General features: G+C 38.0%; 1 protein-coding gene across 6 annotated transcripts; it reads right to left on the bottom strand.

The window, feature by feature from the left end:
* Positions 1-3819: 3819 nt before the first annotated feature.
* si:ch211-195b15.7 (synembryn-A) lies at positions 3820-22569 on the bottom strand. 6 transcript variants are annotated; one of them, XM_055035719.1, is made up of 14 exons: positions 22483-22569; positions 21617-21716; positions 19204-19233; positions 18131-18148; positions 16049-16138; positions 15024-15526; positions 13559-13694; positions 12745-12933; positions 12368-12462; positions 12107-12257; positions 10919-11014; positions 9642-9786; positions 7662-7944; positions 3820-7008 (listed from the first exon to the last, which is right to left on the bottom strand). In XM_055035719.1, the coding sequence occupies exons 2-14, from the start codon at positions 21704-21706 to the stop codon at positions 6837-6839; spliced, it is 1998 nt and encodes a 665-aa protein (XP_054891694.1). In that variant the 5' UTR covers positions 21707-21716; positions 22483-22569; the 3' UTR covers positions 3820-6836. The 6 variants fall into 6 exon arrangements, with proteins under 6 accessions (XP_054891694.1, XP_054891696.1, XP_054891693.1 ...); XM_055035721.1 differs by having other exon boundaries at positions 12745-12825; positions 19186-19233; XM_055035718.1 differs by having other exon boundaries at positions 19186-19233.
* Positions 22570-23684: the final 1115 nt, after the last annotated feature.

Below are 23684 nucleotides of genomic sequence, written 5' to 3' on the forward strand. Positions count from 1 at the left end.
TTTTTGTTGTTCCTGTGTTTTATAAATCTTTCTTGGAATTTATGTTTCTTCTCACTTGTGTGCTAGGTACATTTTGCTTACCCTTTGTTTTCCTTTTTTCTTTGTTTTCTTTTGTGTTTATTCAGTCATTCTCCACAATCAGCTTTACTTAGTTATCTTTGCGTTCTGCGCCTCATGTACTCCGACTCAGTGATCAACTTTCCCAGAAATCGTTTTCTGGGAAAGTGTCAACATTCCTCTAAGTCAGTGCTTCTCAAATAGTGGGGCGCGCCCCCTTTGGGGGGCGCGATGCGATACCTGGGGGGGCGCGTGTGATCCTGGGGAACAGGCTTTTTTTTGGCCGTACTAGTATAAAGTGTAATTGCGCACAGTAGGTGGCAGTGGCGCTCTCATTACTTCTGTCACGTTTGCGACAGTGCAACATTTTACGACTTACAAGACAACAGGTTTGCCTTGGTTAGCAGTGTTAAGTCAACAAAAACTCGCGTCCGCGCCGGGGGCCAAATGCGGCCCGTGGTCAATTTTCATCCGGCCGCAGCCTCCGTCAGAATCAATAACGCCTGGCCCGCGTGTAATACATTGGGCAGCAGCGCTGTTACTTGCGTGTTCTAAGTGCTGACATCTAGAGGCTCAAATAGGAACAGCAAATTAGTATGTGAGGCCCCCCAATTTTCTAAAATGGCGGCAATTAGCAAAAGGAGGAAAGTTGACTGCGAGGGCCGACGGTTCAAGGATGGGTGGAAATTGGACTATTTCTTCATTGAAATACGTAACAACTGTGTCTGCCTCATTTGTAAAGAGACAGTGGCTGTTTTTAAAGAGTTCAATGTGAAGCGACATTATCAAACTAAACATGCTGAGGCATATGACAAGATCACAGGTAATGAACGCAGCGAGAAACTGAAACACCTTGAAGCTAGCTTAATCTCACAGCAGCAATATTTTACAAAAGCTCGAGAGTCAAACGAGAATGCTACAAAGGCTAGTTACGAGGTAGCAGCGCTGATCGCAAAGCATTGCAAACCTTTCACCGTTCACTAGTGCGCACATCATCACCGCGCGTCCTGTCCCCGCGCCGCCAAGCCAGAGAGAGGTGCTAATCAACATTTATAGTTACTGTCATATTTTAAATGAGCCCTGCACTTGTTGATATGACAATTTCTCTGTTATTGTGTTTAAAAATTCTGTAAATATTAAACTCCCATTTTGAGATTTTTTTTATGTTTCAAATGTAATTGCACCAAGTACAATTACTTTTCTTCAACTGTTACAAAAAAGTTAGTGTTAAAAAAGTGAAGTTAAATGAATATTTAATTTCAATTTTCAATGTCAATTGAATTTTGAAATGTATGTTTCAAATGAACCAAAACATATGCTTAAGATGCCTGAAATTAAAATAAAAAAGCAAATGTGAAACACACAACAGCTCGCTGAAATGTATTTATTACAGCAATTAAATTAATTGCTGTTATATGTAAAGAACGTCCGCCAAGGTTGGCCCCCCTATATTTTTAACACACCAAATCTGGCCCCCTTTGCAAAAAGTTTGGACACCCCTGGTCTATGGCCTCCGTTATTCAACAACCCCCAACATGAAAAAGTTTTTCACAGGGATAAAAAGAAAAGCAGAGAGAGACAAAGATAATGAGACAACAGAAAGTCAACCGAAAGCTAAGAAGGAAATACGACGAAGTGTATTTAGCGCTTGGCTTCACTGTGACTACAGTTGGAGAAGAGGAAAGACCGGTGTGTTTGCTGTGTCTAAAAATGCTCGCAGCGGACAGCATGAAGCCAAATAAATTAGCGCGTCACTTAAATACGTTAGATCCCAATCACGCCGATAAGCCGGTAGAGTTTTTTCAGCGAAAAAAAAATGTTAATAAGGAAAAAATGTTATGCAGAGATGGATAGTCACGGTGAGGAGTGGGGGGCGCGAATAGTTTTCTTCTTGCTAGGGGGGCGTAAGCACTGACTTAGAGGAAAATAATTGAGAAGCACTGCTCTAAGTTGACACATTCAAGACCCTACTCTTCAAACTGTGCTGCTGCTGTTGTTGCATCACAAAAACAACCACACACAAGTTACCATGGTGACTTATTTTGAGAAGATTGCCAAGCCAGCTGCAGACATACAGTTTATTTTCGCAACAAATAGCAACAAGCAAACTCACTCAGTTCTCTTAAAAATCATAGATTCAATTCTCTGCATATTTCAAGCTATAAGTGTTTTCTGTTGAAATACTTAGTTAGATCAGATCATCTGTAAAATGCAACTAATATCTTTAGATTTGTCTGTATTTATTGCTCACTTCATCAAAATAAGGTTGAGATTAGTTTGCCTTTGTTGCAGTTAATGTACCGTGATGTAAATGCATGACACAAGAAGCAAAAGAAAACGAAATGTTTTTGAGCATTCTTGGTAATAACTTTCCCAATTTGTTGTGACCTACAACTGAACTCTGAAAAGATGAATGTCTTGGGAGTAATTCTGCTTATACAAATCATTCTTTGGATTCCTGTGACTTCTGGTCTGACTCAATTCCACACTTCCCCTGTTTCTACTGAGTTTTTCCTTGATTTTAGCTCTTGGAGAAGCTGAGTTTATGGTATTAATAAAGGGTCATAATGTTCCACTGTTTCAATGATCCATGATTCTAGCATCAGCATACCATTGAACTCAAGTGAATCATAACTATGTCCATCAAGTTCTCTTCTCTCTAACTTGGATCACATATAAATGATGCAACAAAAATTAGTCAATAAATAAACTGTATATAAATATGCATTTATGCATTATGTATTTTGAATACATAAATGTATGCATACATCAACAGGATGTACGCATATATATATATATATATATATATATATATATATATATATATATATATATATATATAATTATGTTTATACATACATAAATACACAAAGTATAAAAATATGCTCATGTATATGTTATGTAAAATAAATTTTGACGCTTTAGCTGAAGAAGTTTGTTCAAGCTTAATCATAGATGTTTTATTTCACCTTTCGAGCATGTTTTGGTACAAAAAATGTCTTGCATTTCTTGTTCATGTGTGTGACTTTGTTCTACTATCATGTTTGAGATAAATACATGCTCTCATCTTTTTTCTATAGCTGTTGTAACTTAATTTTTATTTTTACCTGTTGTGGATTTCCACAACTTGCATGCTGTCAGTTCAGCAATAGTTACAGAGCAGAATTCTTATTAACAACTACAAGTTCAGATATTCATACTAGGGTGGGAGTTTTCACAACTGCTTCCTTTGCTCTCTCACACAGCACCTTATTTGGTCTTTGGAGTTGGGATGCTAAAAAAAGAGAGGACCAACACTTGGAATGTTGTCACAGTTCTGCAGCAGAGCATAACCTTGTGATACACAGATGCAGAAAAATGTTTGTGCATTGTTACAGAAAGATCAGACTTCTTTATGGCAAGCCTTTTCCTGAATCTCATCAGGTATCTTAAAATGTTCTTGCACAAGATTAGTGAAAGAAAAACAGGCCTTATTTCGCAAAGTTTTCTTCAAAACCTTCCACATAAAAACTTGTAAACTAATGACATGTCTGTTTACACTAGCCATTTGGACACAGTAAATACTCATGCATGTTTGTACAATTTTTTGGGTCAACTGAAACAGCAATCTCCTCACACCATTCTTTCCCCTCTTCCAAAAGTATCTAGAAATTGTGTAAAGGTTGACCTACCATACTACTGACAGGCTATAGGGAGAATGTTTCAGATCAAATACTATAACTTTCTTAAACACACAACACAGACAATTAGAGTAGGGGTGGTCAAATTGGACTTAATTTTATTACGATATTTTGCAATCAACGTGAAAGTAAGACATATTTGTTATTTCTTTTTTAGATAACTGTACAGTTGTGACTTTGTGTGATAGCAATTGTAGAACCACAAACACAAATACTGCTCTTGAAAATCATTCCCATTTGTAACACACTTCTTTCATTATACAAACCGTGTAGAAAACAGTAAAAGTCTCAATCCCAATAAGGGAAATTTGAGGGGGATTTAAAACAGTATTAGTTGGAATTTATCATCACAAAATAAAATTTTAACAGAATAAATAAAATTCTTATTCTGATACAAAATTTATCGTGATGAATGATAAACGATACAATAAATGGACAAACCTAAATGATAACGTCTGTTTATGTTTCATATGACAGTTCTGTCATTGAAATGTGCTTTATTTTTGCCATGTCTGTTTTTTTTAATAGAAAAATTATTTGAGATTTTTTCTCTTTCTTGACTTCATGTTTTCCATATTATAGCAGAGTTGTGGTTTTAGGTTCTGAGCCACATGCACAGTTTGCTCAGGTGGACAGCGGTACATTTGAAAGAGTTTATTTTAAAGAACAATGTAATCATCTTGATCTGGAAGCATTCTCTGAGTAAGAGTAAAACAGGAACACACACCCAGAAAAACAGGGGAGGCATTCTGAGAAATGGATCCTGAAAGTGAGTAATAGGGGAGGATTCTGACGTGAAACCAGCAGGGAGGAATAAATAAAATCTGGGGGGTTGGCCCACATTAGAGATAATCTTGACTGAAAGTGAAACAGATAGAGTATAGGTTGAAAGAGGATGGAAAGGTCATGGGAAGAAAAAGTGAGTATTACTAGTTTTGATAAAACCTTCCATGTTTTCACATATCGATCACAATATGGGAGTTAAAGAGTTTAAATTCATAATATTCAAATAAGACAAAACCCAATAATGGTTACAAGTTTTGGACACATTTTCTCACTTTCTAACATTTAATATTCTCCAAGAGAAATGCTAAACAATAAGTGGATAGAATTAAGTTGCACAAAATAGCAATTAAAAAAACATGACTAATACAGAAAACTATTTAAAGGAACTTCATTGTATTACCTTTGGTGTGGAAACCAGCATAGATAATTTACACTGTGTAAACAGCTCAGATGAACACACGGCATTTCTAAAGACCTTTACAGTCTGAATGCAAACAGAAAATATGAATTCAGTTGAAAATAGTCATTTTTACATGTTTAATTTTTCTTTCCTTCTGACATCATTGACACATTATCTGACTTGCTGTAGATGCAGCAACAGAATAATCACTCAGATTTAAGTCTGTGAATAAAAATCTTTAAATAGGAAGAAGCAAAAGCATCTTGCAGAATAATATCCTGAAACTAGAACATTTCTGAAAAAATTTAAAAGGGTTCTGCCAAAGAATGTGTGTCGATTTAAACCTGGTGTTCTGATGCTTAAAATTAGTAACAATCCTAAGGCGAACTAAAATGAAGTCAATAGTTTGTGGAGTATCATTATTATGTTGACTAACATAGTCTTATTCTATTCTGTATGACAACATTGGTGTATATACTAAAATTAGCTTAAATGCTGGCAGTAGCACATGTGAGATCAACAGGATATTAATTTACATTGACTTAATCCATTGATGATGAAAAACAGCTCATAAATCAAATATTATCTAAAATGTTTATTTTAGATACAATGATAATGTTAGCATGAAAGTTACTAGCATATCAAGTGACTAGCATTTTGATACCACGATTCGGATGAGTGTTATCACTAGCATATTGACTAACATAACTACTCCATTCAATATGCAAAACATTATAAGCTAAAAAATATTATAATGGTAAGATTACCACATATGCTGTCATTAGAATGTGTGATATTACCAATATCCTGACATACATGGACTTACTACATTCAGTTTGCTAAAAATACCTAATAAATATAAAAATAAAATAAAAAAAACTCAGGCTAATGTTAGCATGATGGCTATTACAAGCATAATGACTGACTAACATGTTGATACTATCAGTAGGATGAGGGCTATTACTAGCATGTTAACTAATATAAAATTACTCCAGTCAGTGTGCAAACATTAGTTTATGAGATAAAATTAGCTTAAATTATAAGGTTATCTTAACTGCTGTCAGTAGCATGGGCGGCATCACTTGTATGTCGACTTACATTGACTTATCACATTCATTATGATAAACATATGTAATAAATGTTCAAAATCATCTAAAATTCTTACTTTAGCAATAGGACTAATGTTAGCATGAGGTCTATCATGTTGAGCAACTAGCATGTAGACACTTCTTGGATGTATGCTTTATCACCAGCATGTTGATTAACATCGACATACTCCATTTAGTATGTACAGCTTTGCTTTTACATAAGACCCAGCTAACATAGTAACTTAAATGTGGCAGCTATCACTTGCATGATAAAATACTAGCATGTTGAACGTACCATTAGAATGTGTGCACTGACAATCATGGAGTCTCGGTTCTAACCCAATATCTCATTGAACAGTTTTCTCAACTTAAAATGTAGAGTAGGTAAAGAACAAAGAGGCTTTTATTTTGAAATTTTTAGTAAGCTTAATTTTAAAAGGCCATACCAATCCCATGTGTAACAGTGGTTGGGTTATACTAGTCATACAAAACCCCTAGTAGCAATTACTTGCTGAGTAAAATTTGAAAGCTTTTATTTTGTAGGGACCATGCTTTTCCATTGTAATTCAAAGCCATAGTTTGCCGCCATGTTTATCATGGAAGTCGAAATGGCAACAGAAGTAATAACTCCCTTCTTGAGAGTGGGCCGCACATTTTGATGTATATTTTGTGGGTTTGCACCCAGTGGTTTGGGCCTCATTAAGATGGAACAAAAATAAATATTAAAGAGAACAAAGTGTAGGATAAGAGGGCCCCAATAAAGAAATGACAATAGCTTTCTCTTACTTGTTTGTTCATTTCGGAGTGTAGCAGGAAAATATTTTGCTATTTCATTGTTTTGTCTTTCAATCCTTGTGGTATTGAACTCAAACCCTGTTCCTCCTCTTCATTCTCCTCTTCCTCCTCTTCTTTTTCTTCTGTGCAGCTCCTCATATGGCCCCAAAGAGGAGCAAGTCTCCCATCTCTTGTCACACCCATTGGCTGAATAATTTGGTCTCTGAATGACAAAGATAAACAAACAGAACATCTGTAAAGCTGTTTTTCTACATTTTGTAGACAGGTCACCAGTGCGTTGCAGGGCAACACAGAGACAGAAAGCACCAACAATTATGCACATACACTTAAGGAGAATTTAGAGAGATCGATTAACTTAACAGTCATGTTTTTGGACAGTACATAGAGAAAACCCACAGCATACATAGGGAGAAAATGCAAACTCTTTGCAGAAAGACCCCGGTCCAGGAATCGAACCCACAGGAATCGAAGGCAGCAACAAGGTTGCCTAGCCCCAGTTTTCCTCTTTACTGAAAAAAAATTAGTTTTCCTCTTGACTTAAAGAAGACAAAACTGACTCCCAGGCCACACTTTGGACACCACTGATCTAAAGGATGATCAGTGGAAACAAGATCAATCTGAGCTCAATTTATAGTTATGGAACAGGGTGTGAATACTTCTGTACATCTATTTTTAGTTTTGTTGCCTTTAATAAATTTGCCATGCCTTGTTTTTTGCCTTTGTTGCTATGGGTCGTTATGTTTAATATACAGTATTTGCTGTCTCATAAAATGTAGAAAGAGTGAAATTTTCTGAGTACTCTAAAAACTGAGCAGTCAAATGGATCATGTGTCGTATCATATCAAATGTTCTCACTGTGATAGTCTGTTGATCATGCAGATGAGACGACATGCCTCTTCCTCCTTCTCTTCTTCTGTCATGCCTTCCATAGGGTCGGGCTGCTCTGCCTCCACCCTGCCTGTCACCAGGTTAATCTTTGATCTGATTTGGCGGTACTCCTCTGTGTCTGAGTCAGAGTCGCTGGAGTAGCGGGAGGCAAACTGGCCGTCCCCAGAGTTCCTCCTGCCATTCAACAGACCCCGAGCTGCCAGTAGCCCTGCAGCATTCCCGTAACCAGTGTATTTAACAAAGCGACTTACTGCAAAGACACATAGGATGAGAACAATACAGAGGCAACTCTTCACATGAAAGATGTTTTCTATAATATCAGTGAAAAAGGAGGGTCATGATCAGGTAGGTCCATGATTGCTTGGTTGCACCTGCATTTAAGCATTAAATGCAGGTGACAGAAATGGCCCAAATGTCAGACATTACCATCTAGCAATATTAAAGAAATTTGTTCACGGTGAGATCAATGAGATTTGTAGAGTCTATCTAAATAAGACATATGGTAAGCAATATGGCACCAGAATAGTGCCACATTCTGGTGGCACTATTCAGAACCGCATCAGAACCACTGCATCAGAACCACCATATCCTAAAAGTGGTTCTGATGCAGTGACAGAACCAAACGCTGATTCTGATTCATTTGGTCCCGTAATGCTTGGTTGAAGATTGGCTGTACTTTTCTTTATAAAAAAAAAAAATCCTAGTTTGGTCGCAATTGGAGGGGAAATGAAAATACAGCTGAAGGCATGTCTGACAGCCTTCAGAAGTTAAAAATGCAATGGGTTGAATGGGAGGCAATGCAAGGTACAGAGACGCTAAAAATAAAATCTCTGACAATTATTGCTACAGCAAAGGTGTATGCAGATACTCTTAATCTGCTGTCTGCCAGTTGTAAATTATTTTATTAGCCTAACTGTAAATAGTTTATATAGTTAGAATAATGAATTCTTGTCTGTGTTCTGAAAGCAAGGTACGCAGTAGAGTGGCTGCTGAAGCAACATTTCTTCTATTCTCTGATATTTTAATAAGGCTACACAGAAGTATGGGCCCCAAACAAAATGCAGCACAAAGGTTCCTGTCTTCAGATTACCTATCTGTGAAGGAACATGTGGTAATAACTGCTGCGAATTAGATGTTGCTATTGCACTATGACACAAACATGGGACTGCTGTTTTGTGTGTCTAAACTTAATAATAATAATAATAATAATAATAATAATAATAATAATAATAATAATAATAATAATAATAATAATAATGTAGAAATGTAAACTTAAATTACACAGCAGAAAGACACATTCTACAAAATAATCTAAATTAGTTTAGTAACTTTTCCACAGCAAAATATTCTAGAACTCTATCTTAAAATTACTGTTTATGTTTCTATTTAACACTAACAGTGCATAAACTTGAATCTCTTTCTAATCACAGTTCTAATCTCAGAACAAACATTAAAATAATCTCTGTAACATTCAACTTTAGTTACAAAGAATGTGGAGTGGACTACCCAAAATGAAGTAAATTTTGGGTAGTCCACTCCACTCTCTTTGTAACTAAAGTTAAATGTTACAGAGATTATTTTAATGTTTGTTCTGTTAACTTTCCTTTACATTTGAGATGCATCATTAACAGTCACAAATTAATATAATTATGATGTTCAATTAATATACATTCCTGCCTATCACTGTACAAGTAAGTACTTCTTGTCTATAACAAGGCTTTATATAGAATCCAAACAAAATAAAACCAAATTGTGCTTGCTTGTTCTTTAGAAATACCATTAAATGGTGTACTTATTTGATCATGATTATGCCTTTTTTGTAGTACAAAAACTTTCAAGCATTTTTGTTGACTCACAATCAGTAATATTTCGAATGATTGGACACAAAAACATATAAGTAAAACTTTTATGTAGACAATATCACAAAGATGTTGGATGTAATTGTACCATTTTCTTTGCAAAGCACAAACAGCAGCTCCGCTGCACAGTCCTTAACATCAGTGTCAACATGTGTCATCAGGCGGACGAGCTGGCCTCTGAGTGTACTGTCCTGCTCAGGCCGAACAGCAACGTCCTTCAGAGGAGGTAAGATCTGAGACAAAAGGTTATGACAGAAAAAAATACAGCTCTGATTCAAATGTCAAAACTGTATCACCAATGAATGTCCTACAAAGCTATATATTCAAAACTTTGTTCACAACAAATAAGCATTCATTTACCTTGAAAATATTCAGAAAATTAATAATATCTTATTCAGGAGCGATGCAGTGCGTTACCTTCCTTCTGAAGTCGGTGCTTTGCTCTCACATGCATTGCTATGTTCAGGCTCCAATGAACCCAAATACTTAATATAGCTGTAAGACTAATGTTGGCATGAGGCCTATGACTGGCATGTAGAGCGAGTAGCATATTTGCAGTAATATGTGTGTTATAACAAACTTTTTGACTAACAGTGACTTAATCAAGTCAGTATGCAAAATGTATAAGCTAAAATTAACCAAAATGCTACATTTAGCTTAAATGCTGTCAGTAGCTAGCATGTTGACCTATTAGCATGTTGACCTATTAGTATGTTGACGCTACAATGAAAATGTGTTCTATCCTAAGCATGGGAGTCTTTGTTCTAAGCCAATATTCCATTCTAGCCATTTGTCAAATGTCAAGCATAGGTAAGGAATAATGAGGCTTTTATTTTTATAATAATCAGTAAGCTTCATTTTAAAATGCCATATTAATGCCATGTGTAACAGTAGTTGGGTTAAATCAGTCATATAAAGCCCCAAACAACAATTGCCTGCTTCGAAAATAATTAAGGCTTTTATTTTGTAGGGTGTGTGATGCTCTTATTTTGACAGCTCAATGTGGTTGTCAGTTTAGGGGCATCAAGTTTCATGAGTCACATATTTTTCTCATGCTCTTCTGCCATCTTGCCTGAAGTAAGTGTTCAGTCAAAGTGACATTTCTGTAGTTCTGACCATTACTACTACCTTCCTCAGTAGTAAGTGTTAGAACTACAGAGTGAGAAAGAATCCAGAAACTGTTGAAAGGCCATTTGTCATCTTCAATAGTACCGTGATTTATATCTGTATCTGTATTTACTTGGGTTATTTTTATGTGCTGGTATGTTTAAGGATCTGGAACATTCAGAGGTGATAAAAAAGCAAACATAGAAGAAAGATAGAATAAGGAATGCCAGTGCAGTCAAAGAAAAAGAAAAATGTTACCTTTTGCCTTAAATAGTGACGTGTTTCCCTGTGAAACCGAGAACTCTCTGTCAATAAACTTAGAACAGGAGTCAGCTTCTCTTTCAGCTTCTGACCCTGAGAAAGAAATAGGTTTGATAGTTTTCAAAAGCTTATGAGACTGTATCCATCATAAAGAGCAGACTGAGTCCATTCTATGGCCATGCCATCCACAGCTGAGCAATACTATTGCAGGTAGTTCCTGGATAATCCAGGACCTGGATTAAAGAGACTGGATGTTCCAGGTATTGAATGTTGTGATACAGTCAATCACAACAGAGTGGAAGTGAGCAGGTGCAGGAGATTCATGATAGGTGCACAGGCATCAAGGGAGTTTGATTAGCCACATTATTGGATAGTAATAATAATAGTAATTGGTTAGTATGAGTGCAGATGGTTTTACAATTACCAAACCATCTGAAGACACGACACCAGAGAAATCTGTGCCTCAAATGGAGCAGCAACTGCAAGGCATTGATCAGCTGAAATGCTGTCATCAACTAATCATTCTCCCTATCCTGCTGTTAACTTTTTACTTTTCACTCAACGCTTCTGTTTCTTTTTTGTGTCTCTGTCTTCTCAAACCCTCAGCCGGTGGTCAAATGGAGGCTTGTACTGAGCCAGGTTGTTGTTCTGCTGGAGGTTTCTTCTTTTTGATTTAATTACTGCCAATGGAGAGTTTTTCTCTCCACTGTCGCTACTTGCATGCTCAGTCCAGGTTATTGCTGCAAAGTCAACGACGGAATGCAAGCAATTGTTGGTACGTTCTCGTCCAGAAGGAATAAATGCTGGAAGTCACTGACGCGACACAATCTGCTGTCCTTTTCAGATTGGAAACATTTTAAACTAACTTGAATACTGAATTCAACATCATGCGGCGTTTGATAACTAGTTATTCGTTGAAGAAATTGTATTGGATAAAAAGCAGACATTTTAAGTGCAAACACTACAAAGGTATGAACTTCTACTCTGAAATTTGGCATTTCAATTCCTGCATATGCACTGGCTTGAACTCTGAAGAATTTCGAGTATTTTGTATGGAGATATGGAAGAAAAATTGCAACGTATCAATCTCATCATGTTAGTATTGATCTGATACCAATAATCACCTTGGTTTTAATAAGATTGTTCTACAGATGGATTTCTACCTATGACAGCACGTTTACTTGCCCTGTTCAGTCGTCTGTCCATGAAGAGTAGCAATGCGTGTACACAGTCCATGTTGACACCTTCATACTTATGAGACGCCTGTCCCACAGGGACAGCCAGCAAGACATCCAGGCAGGTCAGGGGCAGAGCTGACAGGATGTTTACTGTATGTCTGAGGGGAAAATACTTTATGAACGTCCTTCAACTATTCTTAGTTCATTTTTCTCAAGCATATCTGTTATATATAACAAGGAATTGCTGGGTTAAAGATAACTGTCTCACCCTTGTAGTTCTTCCATTGTGTCTGCTCCATCACATGACAGCAGCAGACAGTGGCGTAAGACAGCTGCCAGCCGGCGATATAAAGTAGCTTCCTCCTGTAAAAACATCCTTCAGATTTCATTTGTGACCAAGCCTCGTGGACTAAATTTGGATGTCATGTTTCATCACAAAAAATAATCCTCTAAAGGCATGGGCACATGAAGCACTCTGACAATCATTATGATTGCTGCGTTAGCTCATTTTATGTCATTTGGTTATTCCATTCCACCCTAAAATGTTATACTGGCCTGGTCTGACCAACTCTATGAAAACTTTCTGAGGATCCCCTGCCTAACTATGGAGACGTTTGTCTACAACTAATGGCTTTGTGTTTTTACCTCGTCAGGTTCCTGCCTGTAGAACCTGTGAGCAACGTTAAAGATGGTCTTGAGAATCTCAATAACATCCTGGGACACCTCCTTGGAGACAGGAGGGGAAGTGCTGTAAGTGATCAGCTGATTTTCGTCGGCCCATCTCAAGACCAGGCACTGCTCCAAGGCTGAGGTCAGAACCAACACCCCACGCTCCTGAGCAAAGCAAAGCACTGAACTCTTCTGACCGTGATAAGCAGCTTCTGAAGCATTAGTTGTAATAAAAAAAATTGAATGTTTGTAAAAGCATTCACGCCCTTTGAACCGTTTGCATTTTGTCACCATATAGCCACATAATTCAATGTGTTGAATTTGGATTTGATGTGACAGACCAACACAAAGTCGTACATAACTGGAATATGTTTGGGCCTCGTGGCGCCTTCTCTGATTGAATATTTCTTTGCCCAGCCTTCACAAAAAATTTATCCTCAGATGATGTTTACTACTTAGGCAACTTCTAAATGTAACCGGTCAGCCTGGAGTTCATTTATGCGTCTTGAAGTAAAAGAGTCTAAACAGAAATTGATAATTGAAATCAAGGTCAACTGATTGAGTAATCAATGAATTGTTAACTGGTGACTCCCACCACCAGGTGAGGCTGGTGAAGTGTCTTACCCAAGGGGACCAAACTAGCAATCTGCCAATTGGTAAGATGAGATGGGTAAACTCCTATCACCTTAATCACCTTCATTGCCCCAGAGTAATGATTGAGATTAGCAGTAGACCGAGACAAACTTTAGATGAAGACATTAATGACAGTGAGAGGGTGAGGAGTGTTTACCTGCTGCAGCTGCAGCCTGAGCTCAGGCCTCAGGGCTGTTAGTAAGAAGAGAAGCCTCAGTTTGTAAAACTGGCCAGTAGGGGGTGGCCCACTCCAGATTCCCTGCTTCAGACTCTCCCATAATCCCTGTAGAAGCCTTCCCATGGAGACAGAAATGAAGCTTTTAGTGAGGCAAGGGATTGCTAAGCAGCTGTAAAGCACCAGCCATTAAACCTTCCAAGCATCTAAGCTTGTAGTAGAACATGTAAGAATAGGACTTTGGTGCTCCTCAAAATGCAGAAATGACGACCCGGTATGCATGGATTGGGATGGTGGTGTCACTGACAAATCACAAAGAGTCTGTGTGTGGTAACCCTGATTTGAATATAATCACACTAATGTGATTAGTACATGCATAGCTTTTTTGAAGAAAAATATAGCAATGGTATCTCCTGATAGCGAACCATGGATGTCAAAATTGTTGAAAAATCTTTTGAACAAAAAGGCATTTAGTGAAGGAAACCTCACAGAGTTGAAAGGGAAATTAAGAATTAAATGAAAATTAGTTACAAGGAAAAACTGGAAAAAGACCTTGAAAATAATATATCTGGCCCAGTTCAGAACAGTTTAAAACAATTGTTGCATCAGCGATCAAGTGCAACAGAACTGTGGTTCTTCCTGGTTTTAATTCTGATTTAATGTTTAATCCTGGTTTAATGTTTGATGTAAATGAGATCAATATGTTTTACCCTAGGTTTGATTCTTCTGATTTTAGAAATGAGATCTAGATTCTGAAAAACAAACTTCTTTGCTCTGATCATATCCCTTTTGACATTGTGTTTGTGTCTGAATCATTTACACACTGCAAGGTTGAAAAAACCCCAGGTTCAGGTAATAATGTAAGTGGTCAACCACTCTCCTCGTGTGGAACAGTTGGCTCCAATTTCATATCAAATCTTCCAGATGTCACATAACCAACAGAGGGTGTCAAGGTACTGGAAGCAGTCCATCGTGATACCTGTGGCAAAGACTAGCCAACCAAAAGTTCTTAAAAAGTTTAGACCTGTTGCACTGACTTCACTTGTGATGAAATCCTTTGAAAAACTGGTAAAGAGATTTCCTTATTCAGACTTATCACTTTACTTGACCCTTTGTTTGTCTATAGAGCTGGTCATGGAGTTGAGAATGACACTGAAACTTCACTAAACTGTGTTTGAAACATCTTGAAGATAATAGAAAATGTGACAAGTTACTATTTAAGACTTCTCATCGGGCTTTAATAAAATCTATCTCCACATTCTGATCAACAAACTTCTTAACTTTCACCTAGATATCAATATGATCTCATTTAATTGGAGAAATTGTGTAAAGATTAATGGTACATGATTCTGTCTTCTTCAATAATCTCTCATTTTGTGTCAAAACTAACCGAAGTTTTGAACTTTGACATAGTACAGAAACAATGAGACAACTTTGAAACTGTCACCTCAGTGCGCTGGCTCTCTCCCGTGCCTGGGGACTGTTGTAGATTATATTACACAAGACTTTCATGGCCTCCTTCTTGCACACCTCCCCGTCATCCACTTTCCCTTCTTCCTCACTGTCATCTTCCCGGGTGTCTTTTTTCCCAGGAGCAAGCACAAAGTGCCCTACATTCCCTCGCCGGTTAAAGGAGTGACACTCTGAAAAAGAAACTGCACATCTCTGATCGGAATCTGCTGCTCCATTAGACCCACTTGCTTCTTTTCCATGGATCTGTGTTTGTGTTCTGTCACACTGATCTTGAATTTTTGTCTTGTCCTGATCCTGGCTGGGCTGCAGAAGATTGATACCTCCCAGGTGTGTCAAGGTGAGAAGGGCGCTATCAGTGACCATTGGTCCCAGAGCTCTACGGTCACGAGAAAGGATTCGCAGAGTATGCAGACAAGCTCTTAGCACTGCAGGCTGCAATTGACCACCAACAAAGCACAGCAAGGCTGCAGCCAGATCCTGCAGGAAAAAATATTATGGTGAAATCCAAGAATTCAGCCTCAGCACAAATCAAAAACATGGACATTTAAAGAGTCTTATGTTTATTACATGCACTGAAGCATCATTGATTCAATTCAAATTCAAAAATACTTCATTAATCTCAAAGGGAAATTAAATAAGAATTTTCATTCTTATTTATTTATTGATTCAAAGAGTTATTGAAGATGGCGATGGCTGTTGATCTCATGTAGCAGTCTGTACTGCACTAAATCTGAAGATGCCTCTGACTGAAGATACTCTGTCTTTTCAACATAGTCTTATGAAGAGGACGGTCAGAGATGTCCATAATTTTCTTGATCCCATGAGGAATCCTTCTTTGAATAATCATCTCCAGAGATGAATATAATTAAACAAATGATCAGAAATAAACAGATCAATGACAGATCAAACAGGTAAATCTGCTGTAAAAGATGAATGGAGGTTCTGGGAAGTCCAGAGGATACAGGAAAACAAATAGACCACATGGGTTTACTGGCCTACCTCTCTGAGAAGAAAATTCGGCATCTCTTCATCTGAGTCAATGTCCGAATCAGAGTTTGAAGCACAGTCCCTTATTTTGTTCTTTCTAAACTGATGAACCAAGACATGGAATTAGTAACACTGCAGATAACATCAGTAATAATGGATCACACTGCTATATTGCGTTCACGCAGTATTTGTACTCTGTTTATATGTAAAGTCTTTAAATCCAACATCAGTAAAGTCGTTAAATCCAACATCACCCCCCACTGGATTTCTTCATATGTTCCGTTCTGTTTAGTCTTACTGGCCTTGTCTATGTGGGTTACTTCACACACAGACCATCATTCAACATTGAGATACACTTTTTAAAAATCTGTTTCACCAATTATAGATTCTTGGTTCCAGTGTTCAACACTAAGCTGGCCACCAATGACTTTCTCTCAGGTCAGTGGTTTTCATTCCTTCTTTGGACTTTTATTGGTAGGCCGTAAGACACTAAAAATGTGCTGCAGTTGCAAAGATGCATTGACCTTGTTGATTAGCCTTGGCAACACGAAGGTCTATTTTCAATACCTCAAACTTTAAGGCCAAAATGGTCCCCTCCCTACTGCCTAATATCTGTAGAAACTTAAAGGGAATGCAGATAAGCAGAAGCATATTAATGTCATATTAATGAATGTGCATCACTCGACACAACAGATGTTACACATGTTCTACTGAAGTATAAAGAGATAGAAGATATTACTGGACTTCAGCCATGGGTAGTTTTATTAGAGGTATTAATAGTTTTGTCAAGATCATGTTCAGAAAGGATTGCTGGATTCCATATGTTGGGAGGATTGTTACTGACTAGATACTGCAGGTGTGGGCTGTTTAATAATATGTGTATATTTTGTGCTCCCAATAGATATCAACATTTACAGAACTCTTGATGTTTATGAGTCAAGTTTCAGTGTTACATATGTTTTTCTATCTTGTTTTTCTGTCTTGTTGTCTGACAGCGTGTGGCCAACACTGGGTCAATAAGACTGACAGCTGTCACAATTAATGAAACCTGGTCACTATTCCTATTTGATGAATGACAGTTTAAGTTGTGGGGTAGAGCCTAACCCAATTCTAACTCAAAGAGCATGCCACAGTGATGTAAGAAGTAGGACATGACTTCTATGTCTTTCTCAGTGCACTGGTGGGTAAAATAAGTATTTGAGCTACTTTTGATTTATTAACCATGATTAGTATGCTGAATAGAGGAAGTCAATGTAACACAACATGCTAGTGATACCCCACATGCCACTGGAAGCTTTTAGGCTAACATTAGCATTTTGGATCATTTTAGCTTATACACTAGTTTTAACATATTGAACTATGTTCATGTTAGTCAATGTTCTAGTGATTCTCCACATGCTATTAATATTATTTTAGCTAAGCTTAACATTGACATTTTTAGCAGCAGAACACTGGGTTCCAACCGACAGGCACACTTTGGTAGGCGCGGTTTAAATTTCTTTAAAATTTTCTAGTTCTAGTCTAGTCTTGTGCAGAATTCTTGTGCGTCTTAAGCCTGTAATTTGGTGAGCACTCATGACATGTCTTGAAGTTAAACAAATATTTGTTTGCATTTTGGCTCTCCCTCGTCTCCGTCTTCACCAATCCTGACACTTTATATGTGATTAGGAGCCCACTATTTCATAGGTTAAAAGAGTTATTTGTTTGATATTTGTATATTGTATTATATGTAATGTGTTAAAGGTGAGTTGCATATGCAACATCGTTCACATTATGTCCCCCTCGTGGGGATGGAAAAAAGTTCAGGCTAAGGATTTTGTTTCTACTATCAGCCCTAAACCAAATCCACCAAAAGAATTAATTTCTATTAGAACAAAGTCTTCTGCACAAGCTGAAACATACTATGAAAGTGAAGGTCAACACAAGGTAATATGATGAATCATGAGGTATCTAAACAGCTTTGGAACACATGATTAATCGCTTTTGGAGGACACCCATCCTGGATGTGACTAAACAATTTAAGCACCTTTTCAGATTAATGTAAGACGGTGTAAACTCATTGTCAGCACCCCTCTGTGTAGGTGATTTATTTACCTCTTTCAGTCGTTGTTGCTACAGACAGGTGGTCCGAGAATGAACAGCAACAGACGTATAAAAAAGAAAAAAAAATACGTGTAAGATTTATAAAGAACAGACAAAAACAAAGAAGTGGTGACATTCTACTATTGACATTTTGGACTTGGCTAGTGTCTGGTCATAAAAATGGATGTCCAAAAATAGATTCAAAGAGATTATGACATTTATCCATTTTGATAAAAAGTAAAGTCAACATGCATGACTGTGTGATGCCTTCACCAAACAGCAGGTGGTGTTGTTCTCAACAACTCTGGTATTGCGCATTTACATATTCTTAAAACTGTGGCCATGGATATGGACATTATTGATAACCGAAAGCAAAGCCGAAGTTTGTCCAGTATTACAATGACAAAAATACAGTATAAACATTCTCAATCAGATGACAAGAAAATGCTTAGTAGAGGACTGCACATGGAGGTTGCTCATTGTCTTGTTTTATAGCAACCATGCTCTGTTCCAGACGTTCTGCTGCAGGGAGACGATTGAAGTTAGACAGTCATGAAGGCAGCTGGAACATGATGGAAATTTAAGCCATCAAGACTCAAAAGTGTAGCAAGCTCAAAAAGGAGGCAGTGCCAGGTGTACAGACTCTGCACTCAGAAGAAAACCTCTGGCATCTGCAACATATGCCACAAAGCTGTAAGTGGGAGCTGGTGGGATGGGGGGTGTTGGTTCTGGTTCCAGTTGGTTCTTGGGACTTGTTGTCCATCACTCGTCTTGGGCTTCATGGGGGTTGGTGGTTCTGCTGCCATTTGCTCTGGGATAAATGTGCCAGAGTCTCCCTTCCTTGGAGAATCTCTGTGAACAGGAGTTCATGTTGGGCAGTGGGGGAGTTGGTTCCTTCGGAGGGCTTTTTTGGATTACAATTCCAGGTCCCTGGTCTGCTGGTTTGAGGAATGTTTGAGGGGAGACGGTCAGGAGTGTGGCTCCACTCTGTAGGTGGGGAATTTCTGAACTTTATATGTGAATATTTTTGCAAGATGATTCACAAACTCAGACATTTATTTACTGACCTTTTTTCTCTCTTGTACCTCAGTATTGAAAAAGAAGCACTCTGCGTACTGTGGAGATAAAAAAAATAAATGGAGGATTGAATGTTTTACAAAGATCAGCATCATTTGATTAAGACAAAAATTTAAAGCAAATGACATACTGAAAGAAATATTACAGTTATGACAGCAAGACAATAATCTCAGTGTCAATAAAAACATGGTAAAATTATAAATGGGTGACATTTCTATGTTGCTTTATGAAGTCAGAGGAGTTCAAATCTCTTCATACTCCAATTGGTCATTCACCCGATCAAACAATAGACCCCAGTCCTTTTTTAAGTGGGCTAAATGAGACAAAATTGTAGAACAATGTACAGGGGTTGGACAATGAAACTGAAACACCTCTCATTTTAGTGTGGGCGGTTTCATGCCTGAATTGGACTAGCCTGGTGGCCAATCTTCATGAATTGCACATTGCAACAGTAAGAGCAGAGTGTGAAGGTCCAATTAGCAGGGTAAGAGCACAGTTTTGCTCAAAATATTGCAATGCACATAACATTATTTGGGACATACTGGAGTTCAAAAGAGGGCAAATTGTTCACCAAGACAGCAAGTCTTTGTGATTATCAAGAGCCACAGTATCCAGGGTAATGTCAGCATACCACCAAGAATGACGAACCACATCTAACAGGATTAACTGTGGATGCAAGACGAAGCTGTCTTAAAGAGATGTTTGGGTGCTAACCCGGATTGTATCCCAAAAACATAAAACCACGGTGCCCAAATCACGGTAGAATTAAATGTGCACCTCAACTCTCCTGTTTCCACCAAAACTGTCCGTCGGGAGCTCCACATGGTCAATATACACAGCCGGGCTGCTATAGCCAAACTTTTGGTCACTCGTATCAATGCCAAACGTCGGTTTCAATGGTGCAAGGAGCGAAAATCTTGTGCTGTGGACAATGTGAAACATGTATTGTTCTGATGAGTCTACCTTTACTGTTTTCCCCACATCCGGGAGAGTTACGGTGTGGAGAAGCCCCAAAGATGCATTCCAGCCAGAGTGTTGTATGCCAGAGTGAAGCATGGGGGTGGATCATTGATGGTGTGGGCTGCCATATCATGGCATTCCCTTGGCCCCATACTTGTCCAAGACGAATTGATGCTGTATTGGCCTCAAAAGGAGGCCCTACACCACGCTAATAAGTTATTGTGGTCTAAAACCAGGTGTTTCAGTTTCATTGTCCAACCCCTGTAGTTAACCTGTCACTTTCAAAATTTTGACTGTATGTCAAAGCAAAAGCTGCAAGAGCAAGATTCTCAAAACTTGGAAAGAATTACCCGAGATGTCAGCTTTATAGTCTTTGCCAAGGCAATTGTTACTCAGCTGGCCTCTAATGGAGTTGATGTAAGGTAAATTGTAGAATTTAATTTTTTCCTTGTAGGAAACCTCGACGATAGTAAAGGTTGGTGACCTTGACCATTGTCGAGGTCTCCAGGACGAAGGTGACCTCGTCTTGGAGATCACCCAAGGATATATTTTGCTGATAGAACAGAACATCCATGTCTTCCTAATGTTTGAACCTAAAACATGTTCACTGTGTGATATCTATGCCTGGCTCATTTACAAACACTAGGCTTCCAGAGGACCAGGATATTAAAACATTAAAAATAATTCTACAATGCTTTATTTTTTTAAACCAGTTCAGTATTGCTCTAGCCACACTTTGAACCCTTAACATTTTTTCATGTTATTATTTTATGCTAGAACAGTCCAGTCCAGTCTCCAAGCCAGTACGCATGAGTGGGCCCCCGTTGGGTTTGTAGTAGGCCATATGGGTAATGAGTGGTCATGGGTTTTATCTGGGCAAACCTCATGGGACACATATGGTTAACTAAAATGGGACCCCTATGGGCTGGCCCATTTGGGCTAAATGTATGGGCCCTATTCAGCAACAATGTGGGCTAACTGGAAATGGGACAGAAATGGGCAACACTATTTGGGGCCCATATGATGTGAGCTACATTATTCCCACGGCTGCTGTGGGGCAGACTGACAGAGGCATGACTGCCATTCAGCTTCACAACGACAGAAATGCACAGGTGGGGGTTCAACCACCGTTTACAGGATGAACAGCTGGCGCATGTATTCATTCACTTGATTAAATTTTTCACAATAGGCCAAAATTATCTCAATATTTGGTAGTAGAATGGCTGTTAAAACAGGAAGAGTGGAGCAGAGAAAGAGAAGTGATGAATGCTTCAACATGTTTCTGGGCGACATGAAGCCAGAGAAGGAGCCTTCCAACTTGGTGATCCTGCAGACATTTCAAACATTCCTCTAGCCATTGACACCCATTCTCATCGTGTCTTGCACATTGTTTCCATGGTTACAAAAGAAGAAAATGTCTCATGCCAAATTGAAGCAGTTGTCATGGAAACCATCAGTAACCTGGGTATTGTAGCTGTCCAGTAAGAGCTGGACGGTGTCCTGGTCTCCAAGGCTGATGCTCTGAATGATCTTCTCCATGTCTGGCGCCATGCCTGAGAGTCTGTTGCAGAAATATTCAAACTTATTTCCTGTGATAAAGAACCAATACTAAAGTAATCACTTTATTTAAGTGTCTTTATGTATAAAGGCTCAGCAATTATAAAAGTAATTTTTACATAAGTGTTTGTTCAAACTTTTTCAGGCTGAGGGTCACTTAACAACTCATCAAACAAACTAACTTGAAATTGCTCGGCAACAACACATCTTAAATGAAAATATTAGCATCTTAACACACTTATTGTTTTCTTTGTTCATCCATGCTGTTTTGTAAATGGGAACGGCCAAGTCGACTCTGGGTTATTTAAAGATTCTGAAAGTGTGGATTTTGAGCTTTTCCAATGACATCAAACACATGAAAATCAAAAAAGAAGCTGTTCTTTACTACCAAGTGTGTGTACATTTATAGCATTTTAGGGCTATTTGCACCATAACAGAAAAAAATAGACTTTAGTTGCTCCAACAGAAACAAAAGTAATTTCTGCACTATTAAATGTAAAGTTATCCAACAATTTCTATCAATTGTATTTATTTACTGCATTTAATTAAATAAAAAGAAAGCTGTTCTACATAATATTGACAGCAATAAATGACCAATAGAAAGCAAATGATAATGTGGTCTCTGCAGTTGCAAGTATTTAGCCATCAAACTGCTATTAAAGCTAATTAATGTGAATTGAAGCACTATGTTCAAATACTTTGAAGTAGATCATAAGAAATAATTCTAAGTAACATTCAGGGCACTATTGTCTATGAACTGTTGCACTTACCTGTTGGTGTAATGACCCACTCAGACCGTCCAAGGCAGTGTCTCTGCCCTCCAAATACAATAGTGTCTGTAAGCTTAATGTCCTTTCTCCTCTGGACAGCTCTCCTCCTCTTCACCCACTAATCCTTGGATATACTCACAACCCCCCCTCCACCCAGCCCAGAGCACTATGTTATATCATCTGCTCTACATTTCAACAGGATGGAGAATTAAGAGTTACATTTAGATATATGCTCAAATATAGACATAGACAAAGATAAAAAAAAAAACCATTAAGCTTCAAGTATCCACCATTCTTATAACAAATTACTGTGTCCATTTAAACTAGATGATTTCTAAACCAAACAATTTTTAAACTTGTACGAGGTAGCTTATAATTATTTTTTACTTTTGTTTTTGTTTTTTGAGGTGTCACTATGTTGTGACAGCATAACGTAAGATATTCTGAAAAATAAAATAAAAAGTGCTCCTCCCTGCGATCTTCCTACAGGGAGAGTTGCAGCAGTGCTGTTCTCCAGAAACAACCAATCAGCACCATGAGCAAAGGTCTTGGTGGGTCTTCACGCTGTCAATTATGCTAATGCATACAGTGCTCAGGATTGCCAGTTTGCTAATAGCAAACAAACATATACAGCTACAGGAGAAATGTTTATCTGCCATTATTGTTGGGCATGCAAGAAGGCAGAGGCACATTTTCTTTAATGCAGTATCTGCTCTACCACCATGACATATTGACAGTTTTAACAAGTTTGTTAAAAAAAAACTATTTTTAATCAAAGTTAGCTACTGCAGTCTGAAGAACTTAAGGTCTCATATGGCTCTGACATTGGCAGGATTGATGTCAGGACCATACAGGAAGCTTCATGTTAGCTTGTTTTATCCACTAAAGCCATTTCTGAAGAGTGTTTAAAATCACTGTCCTGTTATTAACCCATCTGCCCAAGTTTAAAATGTTTTAGGTGTTTATTTGCACTGAATTTAAGGAGTTTGGAGATTATCTATTTCTTCTATATTCCGTCCACTTTGTGCAATCTACCTCTACCACTGGCAGTGAAGTAGTGCTGAGGAATAAATCAGTCTAACTTCAAGCCTCTGGAATGACTCCAATCTCACAGGACTATGTCTAAAAGCTTTGTGTGTGCCAGCAAAATTATAAACCGCGTTGACCTTACTTTATCATGGAGGCATGAAATTTGGTACCCC

This window comes from Poeciliopsis prolifica, unplaced genomic scaffold (genome assembly GCF_027474105.1).
Source record: "Poeciliopsis prolifica strain line A6 unplaced genomic scaffold, Auburn_PproV2 SCAFFOLD010, whole genome shotgun sequence".
Classification (NCBI taxonomy): domain Eukaryota; kingdom Metazoa; phylum Chordata; class Actinopteri; order Cyprinodontiformes; family Poeciliidae; genus Poeciliopsis; species Poeciliopsis prolifica.

What these genes read in the sequence shown, in the direction of transcription:
- si:ch211-195b15.7 (XM_055035718.1), bottom strand. Translation starts at nt 21,706, where the DNA reads ATGGCGCCAGACATGGAGAAGATCATTCAGAGCATCAGCCTTGGAGAC. An exon ending in GAGAGAGCCAGCGCACTGAG is followed by an intron (nt 13,695 to 15,023) that starts GTGACAGTTTCA and finishes CTCCATGGGAAG; the next exon opens with GCTTCTACAGGGATTATGGG. An exon ending in TGGACAGACGACTGAACAGG is followed by an intron (nt 11,015 to 12,106) that starts GCAAGTAAACGT and finishes TTTCTTTCTCAG; the next exon opens with GGTCAGAAGCTGAAAGAGAA.